The following is an 18,665-nucleotide window of genomic DNA, read 5'->3' as shown; positions in this document are numbered from 1 at the left end:
CACATGCACGACATAATCACTGCTAAATAAGGCAAAAGCAAAGGTTTAATTTGGTTCTGAATTTCTTTAACCATACAGAAACTACGGTTTGGGGTCAAGTCATTTACATTCCAGAGTTAAGTTCTTAAAATCACACACCAAAAAAAAAAAAAAAAAAAGTGTCCTTTATATTATTCAAAAGAACCCCTTTAAATCTAAAATGATAAAATAATTTACGGGGGCGGGGGTGGTCTGTGAATGATCCAATCAAGCAATCTTCCCTTGAAATTTCTCTGTTCCAGCTTTAAAGTAGGAAGTTTATATCTATTTGTGGGGAGGAAAGAATTGAGAGATTTTCTTCTCAGAGGTGTTTCCCTTAGGACAATGCTATGTCTGTAGACGTTGCTGGATTTCCTAAAAGAATACCCTCACTCTACGGAAAAGTAATTGCTATCCTTTCCCTGTAAAAAATCACAACCTCACAGACTTAGGCAGTTCTAGACCAGGCAGGAAAATCAAACCAGTCTCATGCCCTCATTTACCAGAGGTAACATGAAGTCTGAAAGGAAATGTGATTTAACCAAGGTCACATAGCTGATTAGCAAAACTTCAAGGCCCCTAGCTACTAATGCAATACTCCAAGGGAAAAAAATTACTTTTTTCCCCCTCTATTAATGACTACCAGCATGAGAAAAGCTGTTTTTGTTTTGAAGTCTGTTTATTTATTTTGTTGTTGTTTTATTTTGCTATGGACAAGTGAAATGTCAGATCAAGGATTTTCTGTAAGGGGCTGACTTTTATGGCTTTTAAAGGTATTCTAAGGAGATTATAATGTTAGATGTTTGATATCTGGTAGACAAAGATTTCACATACGACCTCAAGTCACACCCATTATTGCTGTCAAATACTCATTCTTAAAGGCTGATTATGTCTCCTCTGAATTCCTACTTGTGTTGTAAGAGGCTACTCCTGCCACAGACATATGGTGTCTGTAGCGCTGATTATGGGAGCTAGAAAGGTGGGTGGGGACCTGCCCAAGAGAGGAAACTTGAGTTGTAAGAGCATGTTTCCCTTCTAATTTTTCTCCTTTCCAATTTTAAAGATGTTTTCTCTATAAGAACATAACTCTTTAATAAAATAACTTGATACTCATTTAACATAATATTCATTAAATTAATCAGTTATCTTCTTCATAATTAGTATACTCATATATTTGTAACTACATATTAAATGGCAGAAAAATCTCATTTAGATTAAGAAAATTAGCCATTTCATGAATTTATTATAAGTAACAACAAAAGCCAACTGCTTCAATAAAAGCTGCCATTAATATATGAAAATGTCTTTGAATATTACAGCAATAATTTAATCACTTCTGGTCACGCCATAAGTATTTATTTTAAGAAAGAATTAGCTTTTTCTAATTGAAATAAACAGATGACAACTTCATGAATTACCAACGATGCTGGTGATTACCAGTCAGCTGCAGATTTTAGTGATTGTATCACCGTTATGAATTTCAATTAATTCTAACAAATATTTGTGGACATATGACTAGATGTCAGGTGCCTGCTCTCATGGAGCTCATGTTTTGCTGGAGGAGACAGAAAATAAACAAACAAATCGTATAGGCGAGCTCAAAGAAGAGAAGGAGTAAGGCAGGAACATAGCAGACACGAAGGAAAGGGAAGTAGCTGCTAATCCACCTGCAATCTTGAGAAAGTTGTGTGGCGCTCTGTAAGGTATGTGGGACATCCAGACTTTGTTCTTAGTATAAGCAAAGTGTAAGTAATAAGTAACTTGTATTTTTAAAAAGTCACAGTGGTTACTATGTAGATAATAGATCCAATTACCAAATGAGGGATGTCTCCCTTATGTCCGTTTCTAATAATATCAGTAAAGTGATGCTTAATCATTTTTACTAAATCATTATATCTTATTAAGAGATTTTTTTATTACATAGGTTCATGGGTCAGAATTTACCATTCTAGAAAATTTCTTTTTGATGTATTTGATAGACCTTCTTTTTTTTGATAGACCTATTAAATAACCCACTATAATTTTCTTCTTAAATTTATTTCTTTATAAGATTTTGTCCAGTGCAATTTAAAGCCAGTGTTAAAATTTGTGATTCCATGAGGCAACATAACTGATTGGTCTTTGGAGCCAGACAGTCTCAGGTGTGGATTCTGGCTGGTCCACCCACTGTGGTATAACCTTGGGCCCAACGTGTGGCCTCTCAATCTTAGTTTCTCCTTATGTAAAATGGAGATAATAACAGTATCTCTCTCACATGACTGTGGGGAGAAGAATTAAATGAGATAATGCCTGGAAAGCATTTAAGCCACTGCCTATACCTAATACATTTTAAATAATGGCACCTATTACTCTTATCATTGTTCCTATATTCTATTAGTATTAATTAACCAGCAAAGAGAACTATCCTAAAAATGTCAGTCATGAAATTTTTTTAATTTGAAGAATTAGGATTACTATACCAAAGGCACGTACTTGGAGTTATTTATATTATAAAGACCTACCTCTCAAACTAAACTGAAAGTAGAAAACATGAGAATTAATTCATCTATGTACATATCAGGTGCTTTATTAACAAACAGGCTTAAATGAGATTACAAAATTTCTGTTGAGGTGTCTACTTTCTACATTGCCACCAGATTCAAGTTTTACTTTAAAAATTCGATAGCAGTTGGCAAATTCCTAGACCACAAGACCCTTGATGAAATCAGCAACCTAAGGGCATTCCAGCATCCCTAAGGGCTGCCAAAGAATTTGCTGGAGAAAGACCCCAAGGTAACTTCTGGGATCTGCCAATGACCTCTGCAGTCAGCCATCTTAACGAAAGACACTAAGGTTTCTGGCAATGTACTGTGGGACTCTGATATTATGATTAACAGCACCACTAAGTGTTTATCTAATTATAACTATAGATATGCCAAGAGGGCCTCGATGTCCCAAAATGTCCCCTTTCCAAACTGGCTGATATCTGAAACATCACAATCACACTGTGTATGTGGAAACATTAAAACTGTGCTTTAAAAGTGTTTGTTTAATTGAAATGTTTAATAAAGTCTGAATTGGTGGTGTTTTACTATGTTTAACATATATTTAAAACAAATATGTTTTAAACAAATATTTATTTTAAATAAACATTCCCAGTTTTGAGAAAGCCCAATTGAGAAAACCCAAGATAAAAAGGAATCACAAAAGAACCAATGACTTGATAGGAAAAGAAAGGGCTTTCTAAAGCAACATTTCAGACTTCTCTAAACACTATTACCTACAAATTAAGGTATACGTGGTCATGATAGAAAAAAGAATGTTGTAACAAGAAAGACTAGGACAAAGGGGAAACACATAGGGGTTTTATTAGATTATTCATTATTGATAAAATTAAAGATAAAAGACCTAGGTTTCTAAACACCCAAGTAGCAAAGAAAAAAGAGAGTCACTAATGTGAAAACATTCCACAGACAAATAAATGATAACTTTGGGAGGAGCAAATAATGTCATTTTTTCCCCTCTGAACTATTAAGTAAGGTGACTGTTCAAACAAAACCAAATCAATTACCATTGCTATAAAGTTGTACTTTTTGTCTTTAAATTTGTTAATATTAATATTTTTATCTGGATTTAGAACAGGGGATGGTAGCAATATAATTAAGCTACAGAAATTATAAACTTTTGAGAAACAATGTTTGTGGTCCAAGATTCTATAACAGAAATGCATTTTTCTCTTTCTTTCAGCTAGAAGATGGCCTTGTGGTATTTCTGGAACAAAGAAGTCTATGTTGTATTCACTACTTACATTGTTAGAGTGCAGAAGATTAAACCACTGGAGTCTTCCCTATTATGTATAGTTGATCATTCTCTTCTCTTCATCTCTTTAATAACTGTTTCCTAAATCCAACTTAATTGGATTCAATAAATTTGGTATTTTTAGGACATCTACAACATGAATGGAACTATACTAAGTTACAATGAGGAAATTTACAAAAATCATTCAAAGACATAACACAATGCCTAACCTACAACAAAAATTACTAGACATGTGAAGAAGCAAAAAAAATGGGGCTTCAAAAGAAAACAGCACTCAATAGAAACAGAAATGACCCAGATGCTGGAATTAGCAGAGAAGGAATTTAAAACAGCTATTGTAGATATGTCTGAGGACTTAAAAGAAATCATGAACATAATTGGTGCATAGATGGGGAATTTCAGCAGGAAATAAAAACAATTTTAAAAGATTTGATAAACAACAAGGTCCTACTGTATAGCACAGGGAACTATATTCATTATCTTGTAATAACCTATAATGGAAAAGAATGTGAAAAAGAATATATATATATATATATATATATATCTGAATTACTTTGCTGTACACTAGAAACTAATACAACATTGTAAATCAACTATACTTCAACTAAAAAAAAGATTTATTGAAAATTCTAGAACTAAGAGTACAATACATGAAATAAAATATTCCCTGGATGAGTTTAACAGTAGATTGGAGACCACAGAAAAAAAAGGGCTAGTAAACTAGGAGACCAATTAATAGAAAATAGATTGGAAACAAACTAAAAAAAGAGCCACACTGATCTGTGGGATGATATTAAGCAATCAAACATAGATGTGACTTAAGTTCCAGAAGAAAATGTAACAAGAATGGGGCAGGTAAAATTTTGAAGAAATAATTGTTAAAGATTTTCCAAATATGGTGAGAATATACAAGAATCTCAGCAAGCTCCAAGCAGAATTAATATAAAGAAAATCACATCTAGTAACACCCTTAACCTATCACACTGTATAGTATACTGAAAATCAAAGATAAGGAGAAAAAATCTTGAAAGCAGGAGAGAAAAATGACTCAGTGTATCCAGAGGAACAAAGATAAAAATGATGGATGACATTTCATCAGAAACATTAAAGATCAGAAGAGAATGGGATGATATCTTCAAAGTGGTAAAAGAAAAATATAAACTGTCAAGTAAAAATTCTGTATCCAGCAAAATTATCCTTCAAAAATGAGGGCAAAATACAGATATTTTTAGCTACACAAAAGCTGAGGGAAGTTGTTGCTACCAGACCTTCAATGCAAAAATGAAAAAGAAAAAAAAAAAGCTAAAAGATGTTCTTCAGGCTGATGAGATATGATAACAGAAGGAAACTCAATGAAATGAAGAGTGCCAGAAATTATAAATGTGTAGGTAAATATCAATACATATTACCTTATTTCTTATTTAATTTTTTAGAAAACAGCTGTTTAAAGCAAAACTAAAACAAAATAACATCTTACAGTGTTTATAACACATATAATAGTAAAATATATGACTACACGAAGGAAAGTGGTAGGTAGAAGTACACTATTCTTGTTTCAGATGGAGTGGTACTTCGCACAGTAAATTAACTCAAGATACACTGTGCACTTAAGTTAAAGATGCCTATTGTAATCCTTAAAGTAACAACTAATGAAACATATCTTAAAAAGGGAGATTAGAACTTTCCTGGAGGAAGAGGGTCACATCTCAGTTTATGGAAGTCCCACAACCTAGAACAGGGCCTATCAGGTGCTGAGTTCTGAATAAATTTAAATTAAGCAAAAAATGGACACATATGAATAAAACTAACAGGATAAGAAACGATAAGCATCATTAAAGAGGCAACAACAATAAAGTATCACTAGGTGAGAAAGACTACTATATGGAAAGCAGATAAAATAATTTTAATTTTGCATTTATGGAAAATACAGGTATTATGGGTTCTCTGTTGTTACACACACACATAGATGCACTGGAGATGCAAACACTATTGTCTTTGTTCCCCTGGCTAGAACTTATAACTTTGCAGGGAGATTTCTTCTAGCCCTGGAGGAGGTAAATCTAGAATCACCACTCAGTCAAGACTCACTCTTCAGGGATTTGCACCAAGGTCCCTTGAACTCCCAGACCAGGCAAGGTCTCCTGTCCTGTGCTGTAATTATGCCCTGTGCTTATGTTTCTTTTCTTCCTTCCTTCCTGCCTCCCTCCCTGCCTTTCTTTTTATGGCTGCATCGGGTCTTAGGTGTGGCGCGTGGGCTTCTCTCTAGTTGTGGCACGTGGGTTTTCTCTTCTTTAGTTGTGGCGCGCAGGCTCCAGAGCACGTGGGCTCTGTAGTTTGCAGCACGCAGGCTCTCTAGTTGAGATGCACTAGCTTAGTAGTTGTGGCGCACGGGCTTAGTTGCCCCACAGCATTTCGGATCTTAGTTCCCCAATCAGGGATCGAACCTGTGTCCCCTGCATTGGAAGGCGGATCCTTTAACACTGGACCACCAGGGAAGTCCCTGCTTATGTTTCATGTCATTCATCATGATCAAAATTTTAAAATTATTTCTGTCATCATGTCTTTAAAATCTGTCACTCGCATTAGAGCGTGAGCTCCATGAGAACAAAGACAGCATCTGTCTAGCTCTTGGCCATATCCAAAACCCAGTGCCTGACCCACAGGATATCACTGATAACTATTTGTTGAATGAATCTTGGCACATGAGAGATGAATGAGTTCTTAGAAATCATCTAGATATCACAATCTGTCTTTTTATGGATGAGCAATCAGTTCCTTGAGCAAGTAAATGGTCCAGTTGGGACCAGAACTATCAGAACCTGCATTTTCAGACCTCTAGACCAAAGCTCTCTCTGTAAAAGTTATAACGTTCTAGCCAAATGCACGAAAATGACAGTGTGTGTGCATGTAACAACGAAGAAATTACTTTGACTTTTAAATGCTCACACTTAAAGATTCCTCAGAAACTATTTACATATCAGTCTTGTGAATAAATGACATATGGCAAGTCCTAACTAAGAAACATCTAATGTAAGATCTTAAAATGCAGAAGACTGTGAACCCTGGCCAAGCTGATAAAAAGAAAAAGGAGGAGAAAAGAAAAAAAAAAAAGCATCCCCTGATAAATTACATCAGAAAAGAGGGGCTTATTTTAATACAAAAAGTGTGAAAATTTCCTTCTCTTTTCATTTCTTTCTCCTATAGATGTGAACCCTATCTTTCTTGTTTAGTGCACAAAAGTCAATGAGCTATCTCTATAAAAAAATCTATTTCCAGTTTTGGGGTCTGGGTCTTCCGTGTTCCACCTCCTCCCTCAGCAAGGAGTTCAACACCTCACTCAGTCCAAGAGAGCAAGGATGGATTGGGGCTTAACAGAAATACATGAGAAACCCCATGAGGACAGTCATCTCCTCCACCCAGCAAGTACTTCTGCTAAACCTGACCTTTGCTCTCCTTCACAGCTTACAGTTTTTCCCCAGGGCAAAGCCTCACTAGCCAGCAACGAGACGCTGTCAGGAAAAGGACAGCTCTACTCCGCTGTTTGCTAGATGCCCTTCCTAAGCCTTCTGAGAAAGGCTTCCTTCTCCCAGTGGCTAATGTTGGATGTTCTAAAGGGAATGTTGGAGCTCCAGAGCCACCCCTCTCTCCTCCCTGGGTTCTCCTTCAACACAGCCTCCCAATGCAACAGGCAGTGGCAACGAGGTGGAGGAAGATGCTCTAGCAAGTATCACAAGCCGTCCCACCCCGAGATTTCCCATCAGTGGTCTCTACATCACTTCCAATCCAAACCTCTCACCCCAAGTCTGAAATCAGGACATTGTGTGTGCAAGATAGGTGACAGCAGCTCGGCAGTGACCAGGAGGGGAAGTTCAGGACACTGCGACCCCCCCAGTTCCCTTCCACTCACACTTTGTTATCCCTCTGAATGTCATCAGGCTTTTTCCCCCTACTACTTACAAAGCAACAAAGAAAAATTATTGTAGAAAACTTTGTAATCAAAAAGCTTTCCGTAGGATACACAATTCAAAACCACAATTCTTTTTTTTCCCCCACTGTGCACCAGCTCTGTGCAACTGGCACTTATTTAAGACAGCTTTCAAAGAAAATACGTTTACAGTTCAAAGATAAGCAGGTTTTTAGTAAACAGTCAAAAGGACTTTTTTCTTCTTCGCTGCCGGTAGAAAAACCCCAAAAGAAAGAATAAGTAAGAGGAGGAGGCTTCTCTCTGAATTATACTACATGCGCAGACCTAGTTTTCTGGAAATTCATCAATAGCTAGGATAATCAGGGCTAGGGGCTGCCCCCACCACCCCAGCCTTGCTCCATCAACATAACGAGAATGAAATGCTCAAATGATCATATGTGATAATTCAGACAGTTTTTAAACTCTTTTCTTATAATTATCAATCTCATATGTGCTTTACATTAAAAACCTATGTTAATTCAAAGCATGCGGTTAAAAAAGGGAAGATGCCATTTTAACAAGGCCTGTGTTTGCATCAGTTCTAACTGAAAAGTGCCCTAATGGAAATATCAGGGAACAAAGAACAAAACCAAGAGGCCAGTCTGGAATCCATAGGACACCATACAGGGGCTAAACTGACACCAGTGTCCACAAGAAAGTTTTCCAGCCAATGAACCCACGCAGCTCTGGTTTGTGTGCAGGACACTGCATTGTGGGTAGTTCACATATGCTACCCTTCAAAGGCTGTATTTTGCCTCTTGCCCCAACATAGTTTTTGTTAAGAACTAACAACCTAGTGCCATATTTAAGGACCTACAGAAGGGACTACCAATGTCAAGGCTATAAGCTCATAAGGAAAAGGCTAAACCTCTGGAGAAACTGTAAGAGGAAATTTAAATGATAAATAAAATCCTGACAATAAGGAGGCATGACTTTCTTTTGGTAATTTTTTTATGATTCTACCAATGAAAAACAAATTCTTCACTTTTAAAGCACATTATGATGCAAAGACACGAAGACTCCAATCTAAAGTGAAAGAAGAGGCAGATCCAGCATTTCTTTTTTATTTTGGAAATGGGATGGTGGAGTGGGGGCTAAGACTATGTAACTTGAAGCTGTACAGTTTAGGAAACGTCACAAAAACATTTTTGTTTCTGTAGGAAAACAGACTCCCAGCTCCCTCTGCTCTTCCCGAGCTAATAGCACGGGAACCTCCTCAACATTACTTCATGGTGAGCAGATGGTACTCTGAAATTTTTTTGATAAAAACAATCCACTGGCAGGTGTTGTAGAGAGGTCAGTGGAACCCAGATTAACAATTGATCAGTTCTAATGGACTGTCGTAGCAATAAACTCAGAGCCTATACACAGACCTGCTACCCCAGGAAGAGCAACGGGGCTGACACCCAAGCTGTTAACAGACTTGCGCGTAACAGCATCAATGTTTCACAGCTTCAAAACCTTCATCTAAGCAGACATACATTCTTTGATGCATATCCATTTTCTCCAAATCATCTATTTTCCAGGTTTCCACAAAAGTGCACATGGTTTACTCTGACCCACAGAACATTCTGTCATGGTCCAGATAGTGAATGACACTCTGTAATACTGACAGATTATTTCAACATCTACTCTGTGCTCAGACCACAGCTGTAGCCTCTGATATTCGTTTTGTACTTATACAGAACAGATGACAATGGGGGAGGAAAAACTGGGCCCATCTTCTTTGTTCCCAAGAGAACAAAAACTGTAAGACTCCAGAGACCCATTCTCTCAGTCACTATTTTTTTTGAGAGGGATACTCATGCTGCATTTGTGTTTCCATCACCACATTTGACAAGGGAATCAGTGTGCTGCACCAGAATTTTATTGTAAAGGATCAATCATAGGAAGGAAGTCAGAGCACTCTTAGAAAATAACAATTGCTTCAGAGGGACAAAAAAAGAGCGCTCTAAAGTTAGTTAAGCTAAACCACAGAACACGTTTTCTCTCCTGAAGGATAAATAATCCTGCAAGTCAATTAGTCATTCCCTCCCTCACCCAGTTACTTTTTGTAGACAACTGATCTCAAAATAAAATTGACTATATGAACATAAACACCAGATTTTCCAAAAGAGTCCTTTGGAAATCTTTGTTGTATTTTTTCTGGTCATAAACATCTGAAGGCACTTTGTTTCCTTGTGTCATTATTGATGATATTACCTTTGATTACCTATTTAAAATGGTTTATCCATAATAAAGCTGCTGTAAGTCCCTTTGTAATTAATAAGCAATTTGTGGGCAGATACTTTGAGATTGTCAATGTCCTGTTCTTCATCAAACTTTCACCTGCTAGTTTTAGCATCTATTGAAGATTCTTGCCTGAATCAATTATTACCATAATTATATAACTCCATCATTTCTTCTACATTTAGTAGTTGGCATTCTACTGTAAGAGTGTTTCCTTCTCTTTTATTTATGTATTTATCTATTTATTTACTATCAGACTGGACTCACAGATTCTTATCAAATTTAAGTTGATTTGAGTTGAATTTCTGTCATTTACAACCAGAATATTCCTGAAAAGGCTTCTGGAACTCCCAAGGAGACATAGTTTCCCTTGGCAATGCATTCAAGAGATCCTTACAATCTTCAGACCTAAAAGGTGTTTCCTGATGCTTTCATCAAATCCCTTCTGGTCCACTCTAAGAAGTCCAAACCCTCTGAAGGGGAGGCACACTTAAGACAAATGTGACCAACAAATGGACCCTGGTGTGGCTATAGGAAGGCAAGGTGCTTCTTGCTATTTTCAGCTGACTCCTCTGCTCCTTCTCTGTAGCTCTGCTCTAAGAGCGGGGCTGGCTTCCCCACTCCTCTCCAGGTATTACCAACAGTCCCCAGGGCTTCTCCGCCTCCCCCTGGAGCCTCTCATGCTTGGCTACATTCTTGGTTCTATTTGCTTCACACGTTGGGTGTTATGACTGAAAATGAGCCCAATGGTGGGCTTGATATTTTCTGTTTCCCCTCCAGACCCATTTTTCACCCTTTTCCACCCAAAGCCTCAGAAAGTCTGAACCAAATCAACTACACCAACAGTTGGGTTCAGCCAATGGTGGGTACCAGCAAGAGATCAGAAGGCTAGAGACAGTTATCGGTGCATCTTTTTCCCCAGATTCTACACTTACTAGCTCACCATCTCTCTATCAATTACCCTTTCCATACAGCTACTCTCCCTGGGTTCTAGAAACCACTCCCTCCTCTTGCTCCTTCAGACCAGGAGTGTGGCTTGCCCGGGGGTACAACACCATTGCTTGTTGGTTTCTCTTACCATACATCTGTAAATATTTTCTTTATTAAACTTTCCTCCATTACCCCATTTGAGTGTGCATTCTTTTACAAGAGGTACAACCATGGGACAGAGACACAGCCAAAGGCTATCTCTGGTATCACCATCTTTTTCTGTGCTTGAAGATTTATCTTTTCCATATAAATGAAAACAGCAAAATAAACACTACTTCCTAATTGTGACCACATGGCACTAAAAGAGATATGTTCTAGCAAGGCACAGACTTAAGGAATTAAGATTCACCCCTGTTTTGCTAGCAGTGAGAAAAATTCACAAACCTAAAATGACAATACAGATGAAATTTCCTTCTGGAGGGACCCAAAGGAACCTCCAAGTATTATTCAATTCACTTCTTGACTTTAACTATGTTTTATATATACATGACAGCATCAAAATCCTTCTCAACCCGACACAGGTGTGCCATGATTAGATATGAGATCCACAACAAAAAGTTATTAAGCAGATGTTCAAATCCCAGGTCTGTGAATGATTTAATTTTTAAATATAATTAACAGTCAATTCAAGGTTAGATCTATACATAACAACATTGCTTTCAGTCACTTAAAATGCAGCTATGGAAGAGGGATTTGGATATATTCTGCCATCTATCTTATCAATTTACCATTAAAATCTCTGGTGATTATTGTCACAGTTGACTGATTAACTCCCCCAGAATTAGAGAGGAAACCTGGTTACATGCATGTAAGTGTGTGTTATCACCTATTGTAACTTGCATAGTGGAAAATGGTTGAGGATCACTGTCCTGTCTTGTCAAAAAATAGGCACATTTATTTCAACCCTGTACCATTCTCTCAAGAGCCTTCTCTCCAAACCTCTGAACTCTGGTGTTCCCAGTATACCTAGTGTTTCTCCTTTGGCAACAAACACACAAAACAATTTAACTCAAACTATAATCAGTTACCTGCAAGTCTGCATCAAATTCATGTTTCAGGTGTGCTTCCTCTGCAGCCTCCACCAGACGCTGGCAAGATAGAAAGCAACACAAAGGATCAGAACTGTAGCCTCGACCCCATTTCAACAACATGAAAAGACCGAAGTTTCTCCATTGCCCAAAAATGACAGATCATATCATGGCATGTGAACTGTGACCTGGTGCCGTTGCTTCCATGAAACTGAAAATAACATCAGTGTCAAAGTCTAGTTTTTGCTTTCATCATCCAATCATATGTGTATATAAATACACATATGTTCTGCATCCACTTTCGTAAAAATTCAAAGACACTGGCCCTTGAGGCCAGATATGGACTCCAAAACCTACCTAGAAAAGTGCATTCCTTAAGCATAGAAGCCCCTTAGTCAAGATTTATTGAATTGAATCCAGTCTAACTCTAAGTGGGCTTTCTTCCCCAAAGGTTTAGAAATAGTACTTAATTCCCTCAATTATTTAAGGTCAATTCTTTCTGCACCCAGCTCTGGTACATAATTATCAGGTGACAGTTATTTGAATTTAATGGTACCTCAATGCCACTTTGACAATCTGCATCCCAATAAGAAAATCACTAAAATTAAATCAATACGCAACACCTGTAAGTACACAACTCTTGTTATTCTTCTTAGCTAAGTAAATTCAACCAATTCATATTATTATGAAAATAATTTCATAAAATTCCATTTATCATCAAATGAGTCAACTATAAAATCATTTATTCTTTAATTTGAACTTTCCAACAATAAGTTATTTCCCACCATGAAAATGTGTGCTACAGGATATTGCAGAAAACTCGTTTGGTGAAATAATATTTCACTGAAATTTTATTGAACTGAAAGCAAAACCTTAGATCCAAGTAAAAAATTCAACCATTTCTATTTTTTCCACAGTTATTCTTGTAGCCTATGCTGTCTTTAGCTTGCTTTTTCTTGACATATTATAGAACTGAGTTTAACAGACCCTGTTTCAAAAATGATGACATTAGTATTAATTTCTAAATGATCACAAATCAACAGACAAATGTTCCATGAATAATTATAATATTAAATTGGACATGGAAATAAAGAGAGTGAAATTTATTTGGGTAAGTTAGGCACCAGTACGAGCACTAAAGCCCTCTCTCTCCACCAGCGTTGCCCATAGACTGGAATCTGGGAGAGGTGGCCAATCTGGTTTCTCTTCAGATAGTCAGGAAGAGGCTTCTCCTCTGGTCAATCAAAGAACAGACCCCAGGAGAACATTACAGGGCCAGAGCCAGAAGATCCAGTTCTAATTCTAGTGAAGATGCAACTCCCTACCACTGCAAAATTTGGGCGAGCCCTTCCTCTCTCTGATTCTCAGTTTCCTCATCCCAAACACATGAAAAGGCGATCCCTGATCAGTGGTTCTCAAAGTGCAGTCCCCCACCAACAGCATCAGGTTCACCTGAGAACCTGTTAGAAACTCACATTTTCAAGCCCCATCCCAGTCCTACAGAATCAGAAGCTCTGGGGCTGAGCCAAGGAATCTGTTTTAACAAGCTCTCTGGGTTATTCAGAAGCTGCTGAAGTTTGAGAGCCACTGACTACAAATAGCACTCACCCCAGACCCCCTTGATTTATGAGCACCACCAACCCTCCAAGGTTTCCTAAATCTCATTTATCTCTAAAATCTGTATATATATATATATATATATATATATATATATGTATTTCCACTATAAGACATAAAATACTTTATAGAAGAGAGGCATAAAACAGAGAGGATGGGAAACAGAGAAAAAGCAAAAGGAGAGACACTATCTGTGTAGACTGGACACACTGGCCCCAAACTTTCAATGGGTTGTGGTCTTCTTGGAACCATCCTAGTCAATGCAGCTTGTTAGTGTCCTGTGATTACTTGACACAATTTGCAAATGTATCAATGTGGACCCTGAAAAATAAATGACTGACAGTGATTTAAGAAATCTATGTGAGAGCTTATTTTCTTAATCATTGTAACAGATTTAGAATGTATATGCATGTATCATGCATAAACATTCTAAATTACATTTACATATTGAGCTTTACAGAGTGTGTATAACAAATAGTATGCACCTCTTAACACTTACATATCAGAAAAACCCATTCATTCTTACTGTATTTACTTAAACTCATAGAAGTTATTTTCTCATGGTGTCTAAGCACTCTGAGAACCCAGAGAAGAAATGTCGATGAAATGGACAAATGACCGAAAGATAAGAACAAAATAAAATTTCTCAATTATCAAGACAGATAATATTGAAAAAAGTGAAAAATTGGAAATGCAAAAAAAAGAAAAAGAAAGCTGTATAGGACCAGCAAATAAGAGAACAAGACAGAAATAATAAGCAAGTTAAAGTTATCATGAAAGAACATAGCATGAAATTCATTTCATATATAACGTTTTATTTACATTTATATGTATGTACATGTATATCACACATACATGCCAATAACAAATTTGTGTGTAATATAACATGAAATGTATTTCAACTACAAATATTGCAATACGAGCCATGGGGCACAAGAAGATAACACATTGGAAACAATTCTGTAATATTGTACAAACCACTGACATCAGCCAGAACACTGTTCTTTGTGTGGAGCTGTGAGCCCATGAGAATTTTAATCCTGCTGGCCAGTTTTTACGTTCATTTTCTAGTTAAATTTGCTACATGCCTTTTTTTAACTTAATTTATCTCACATATTTGTTGTTTTCATAAAGATATTTTCCCATGATGCTCACTACAGAGCTTTAGGAGATATGATTCATAAAATGATAGTCAACTGGCAGCCACACATAATACTGCCACATGTGAAGCACAGAAGTACTTTGGAACAGGACTCTTTGAAAGGACATACCCTTCTTGCCATGGGGTTATCCCAATCTGCTCTCTTGATGCCAGCAGGAGACAGGCCTACATTCTATGGGAGAATTCAGGGGGAACCCCCCACACACACACCAAGAACAGGCTCAGCTGCTATGCACAATGATGACAAACAGAACATCAAGAACTAGGTACCTTTTGGAAAGAACAAAGCATAGTCGATCTTCTTGAAACACTCTTATAAAGATAAATGAATTAAAAGAAATGTTATTTAATAAGGAAATCATGTGCCATAAATTTACCTAAAACAGAGTAGTCCTGGGGACAGAGTTCCTATTGTTAATAAATTAAAAATAAATTGAATCATCATTAACAAAATCAAAACCACTCAACTTCCAGCTCTGATGCTTGCCAGTAGAAAATAACAGCCCAGAATGTCTCTTTCTGAGCAAATATCCTTATCATCTAAGTCAAATTAAGTACATTTTTAAAATAAGTTTGATCATTATTTGCAGGCATGAAAAATCAATTTAAATGTGCTAATATTTTAGTTATTATATAAGGAACTGCCACTGAGCCTGAGGAGAACTGTTACTCTATTATATCCATTAGAGAGGCAGTGTTCTTTTAATAATAGTAAGTTAATTTTCTCTTGTATGAATTCCCCTTTTGGATCTGCAGATTGGATTACAGAACTGTGAATGTGGCTTTTAATTAGGACTGAACACTGGAAGTAAAAACGGCTTTGAAGACTAATATTCAAAACTGAGCTTTGAGGTCAGGGAAAGCAGCAGTTTTGTCCACAGATATTCCTTCCCCCTTAATGACCAAACATTTCCTTACTCAGTAAAAATGGTAACAATATAGCGGAATATATACATCCTGGCCTTGGAACAAAGCACCTACAAGCTAAAAAGCTGTAATTCATCAATTGATACACATTACATTGACTTTTAAGATTTCTAAATAACTCTTCCTTTTTAGTGGAATCAATACAAACAAAAGCTATCTTTATATATAAGAAACGCTAGAAGCCATGGACCATGGATAGTATTTATAGCTGTGGGTAATAGTGGGGATATTAAAACATTTCATTTAAAATCACCTCTTATTTCTTGTTACAATGACCCCACGTATATCCATGCAACAATACAGAAGGCACAGTCTCCCATCTCCTCCCCTGAAACACTTAAATCTCTGTCATGCTCCAGAAGGGGGAAAATAGGACACCAAGTCAAAGTAAAAATTGGATCAGAAGAAGAAAATGATTTTTTGTTCTACATGTATTTCATTTTTTGGTTCCTGATCATTTTGGCTTAACAGGAGAAAAGAGAGAAAGAAATGTGCGATGAAAAGTGGGAAGCGTAATGGAAAATATGGTTCCACAACCAGAGTAACTTATTACTGGACTCCTACTGATTCTATCAGATGAACAAATTGTGTACAAGTGAAAAAAATTTTAATAAAAATCCCTAAAACTGGAGCAGGGGCAACTATGGCCAAAAATCCTTAAAACAGAAATATAAAAACCATATGAAAAGCAAAGAAAAAAAGTTATTTTTATTTCTCATGTTAAAGCTAAAAAGCTTTTGCTTGTAAATTCTGTGATCATGGGATGCTGGAATTTAACAAAGATTTCAAAGCACTTAATATGTTCAGTGATTTTCATTTTGTGTTTTGCAGGAACACATTTAATACTCATACCAGGCTTTTATTGCCATTTTTTACTCAAAAGAGTACTCTTTCTCAAATAATGCTTAAATTCAACTGAAGGGATTCTAAGGAAAATGTGTAATCATTAACATGGATTTGGGCTGCATCAATTATTAAATTAGAGCTAGTTATCAAATTGTCATTAATACCAGAATGAGAGATCACATGAGTCTTCCTTCAAATCAATAAGAACTAAACATGTAGAAAAGCAGCCAAATGGAGCGATCAAGCAGAAGTAATAATTACTGTCACAAACACACCCAGTGTGGCATGGTTCATCTTTTCCTTACACAAGGGTTAGTGGCTTTTGTTTTAATGACTAGAGTTTGATGGAGTAAGAGTTATACCTTTTGCCAATCAGTGTGTATATTGGGTGAATACTATCCTAGCATCATGTTACAGGGCAGGACTTGAACCTGACATGCTGACCATCTGAAGAGGTAAGGACAGAGGAAACCCAGGTCCTCTCTACAGTCACAGATTTCAAACTCAACTGATCCTAGAAATAAAAATGAAAAATCTCTTCTCTCATTAAATGCCATCACTGCATCAAAAGATGTGTCCAGAAATATGGACAAAATGAGATTTGTCCCAGGACTAAATTCAAACACTCCTTTCTTGTATGAACAGTCAGAAACCAACAGTTTAAGAATCATTACACTGGGGGAAAAAAGTAAGATATTTAAATTTACATTTTCATTCCATCTGGTGTTTTAATCCCTTCCCTTCTGTAATCCGGATAGAGTTTTTATCACTCCGTAACAGTGTAGATTAATCTTTGATGCTTTTGTAGCTAGAGTAATTGAAGGACTTGTATCACCAATGAGCCACCGCACGTCATGAGGTGGTCTACAGAAGGATGGAGGACATGCACAGGAAAATAGCTATTTCAATATAAAGGGCTAAGTGATAAATTATGGTAAAAATAGGCCACAAAGCTTCCCAGAAAAAGGCACATTTAAGCTGAGCCCTAAAGGAAAACAGGACATTGCTAAAACAGTGTTCCAGCCCAAGAAAACACTGTAAACAAAGTTTTGGAGACAAGAAAACTTCCAGGACTTTGTTCTAGAAACAGCTGTATCTCAGAGACCTACACAGAGACCACATCAATGGCTGGATGACCATCAGGCAATAAACCAGGGCAAAGGAATAACCTGGAGAGAGAGACATCAACTAGACAAGAAGAAATCCAAGACATCTTTCCCTACACTCTGAAACGCTGAAACTGCAGTTACAGTAATATCTGAGAGCTTAATAATATTCAGTAATCCTTACTGATACAAATGTTTTCGCTTTTCAATTCCAATAGGAAAGGCACATATAAATCACCACCTATCAAGATGATCATTTCTTTAGAGAAAAACAACTTTTAAGGAGCCTTCATTATTTCTTTGATCCTGTAGAAGAAATAAGCTTTGTTGCACAAGAATGAACATTTTGTATAAAATGACCTTCTGCTTGAAAGCTGCAAAGATTGCTTCTGCTTTAAAAACAACAAACATTTCAAAGTGGATTATAAAAGCTAATCTATAAAGTTTCCAGAGAAAACAGGTAACGGAACAATAGAGCAAAACACATCTTGTATATGTGGGGAGAGTTCTCTTCCCTTCCTCTACCTCCCTCTTCCTGTCTCTTTCAGATTGCATAAGACTACACCAGCCTTTTACAGACAAAATAAGCCTAGAGTTTACATCAGAAGACTTGATCACAATCAAGAAAAAATTATTTTTGTTTCCACAGGAGATACCTGTTATCAATTTGAGGCTGATTAAATTAATAGCTATTATCAACATGAGTGGCCAATTTCCAAACCAAAGTCATCTCATTCTACATCTAAGGCTACATTTGCCAAAATGTAACATTTGCAAAGCTATTGAAGATGGAAACAGCCAAACTTTGCTCAAAAGGCTACCCAAGGGCCAAGGCAGCTGGGGAAGAGACAGGAAGAAAAGACAACCTTATCTTTCAGCCCAAGTAAACTTTTCCAAATGATCCAGCATTTTAAAACATGGTCTTCTGCTTATGTAGTCCTCCTGGGAGTGGTTTAGAGTTGAATTACCAAAATCAAGGC

The 18,665-nt window shown here is 36.8% G+C and overlaps 1 protein-coding gene across 2 annotated transcripts in view; it reads right to left on the bottom strand.

The window, feature by feature from the left end:
• The window catches only part of CACNA2D3 (calcium voltage-gated channel auxiliary subunit alpha2delta 3), a 770,150-nt gene that overhangs the window by 522,395 nt on the left and 229,090 nt on the right, over positions 1-18,665 (bottom strand). For both annotated transcript variants that reach the window (XM_059937666.1, XM_059937667.1), the window contains exon 4: positions 12,028-12,087. In XM_059937666.1, coding sequence (XP_059793649.1) covers positions 12,028-12,087 — 60 coding nt within the window. The remainder of the gene's footprint in view (positions 1-12,027; positions 12,088-18,665) is intronic.

The sequence above is a fragment of the Balaenoptera ricei genome, chromosome 11 (assembly GCF_028023285.1).
Source record: "Balaenoptera ricei isolate mBalRic1 chromosome 11, mBalRic1.hap2, whole genome shotgun sequence".
In the NCBI taxonomy this organism is placed as follows: domain Eukaryota; kingdom Metazoa; phylum Chordata; class Mammalia; order Artiodactyla; family Balaenopteridae; genus Balaenoptera; species Balaenoptera ricei.
The sequence above is the reverse complement of the archived record's forward strand: the minus strand, read 5'-3'. Positions and strand labels throughout refer to the sequence as shown.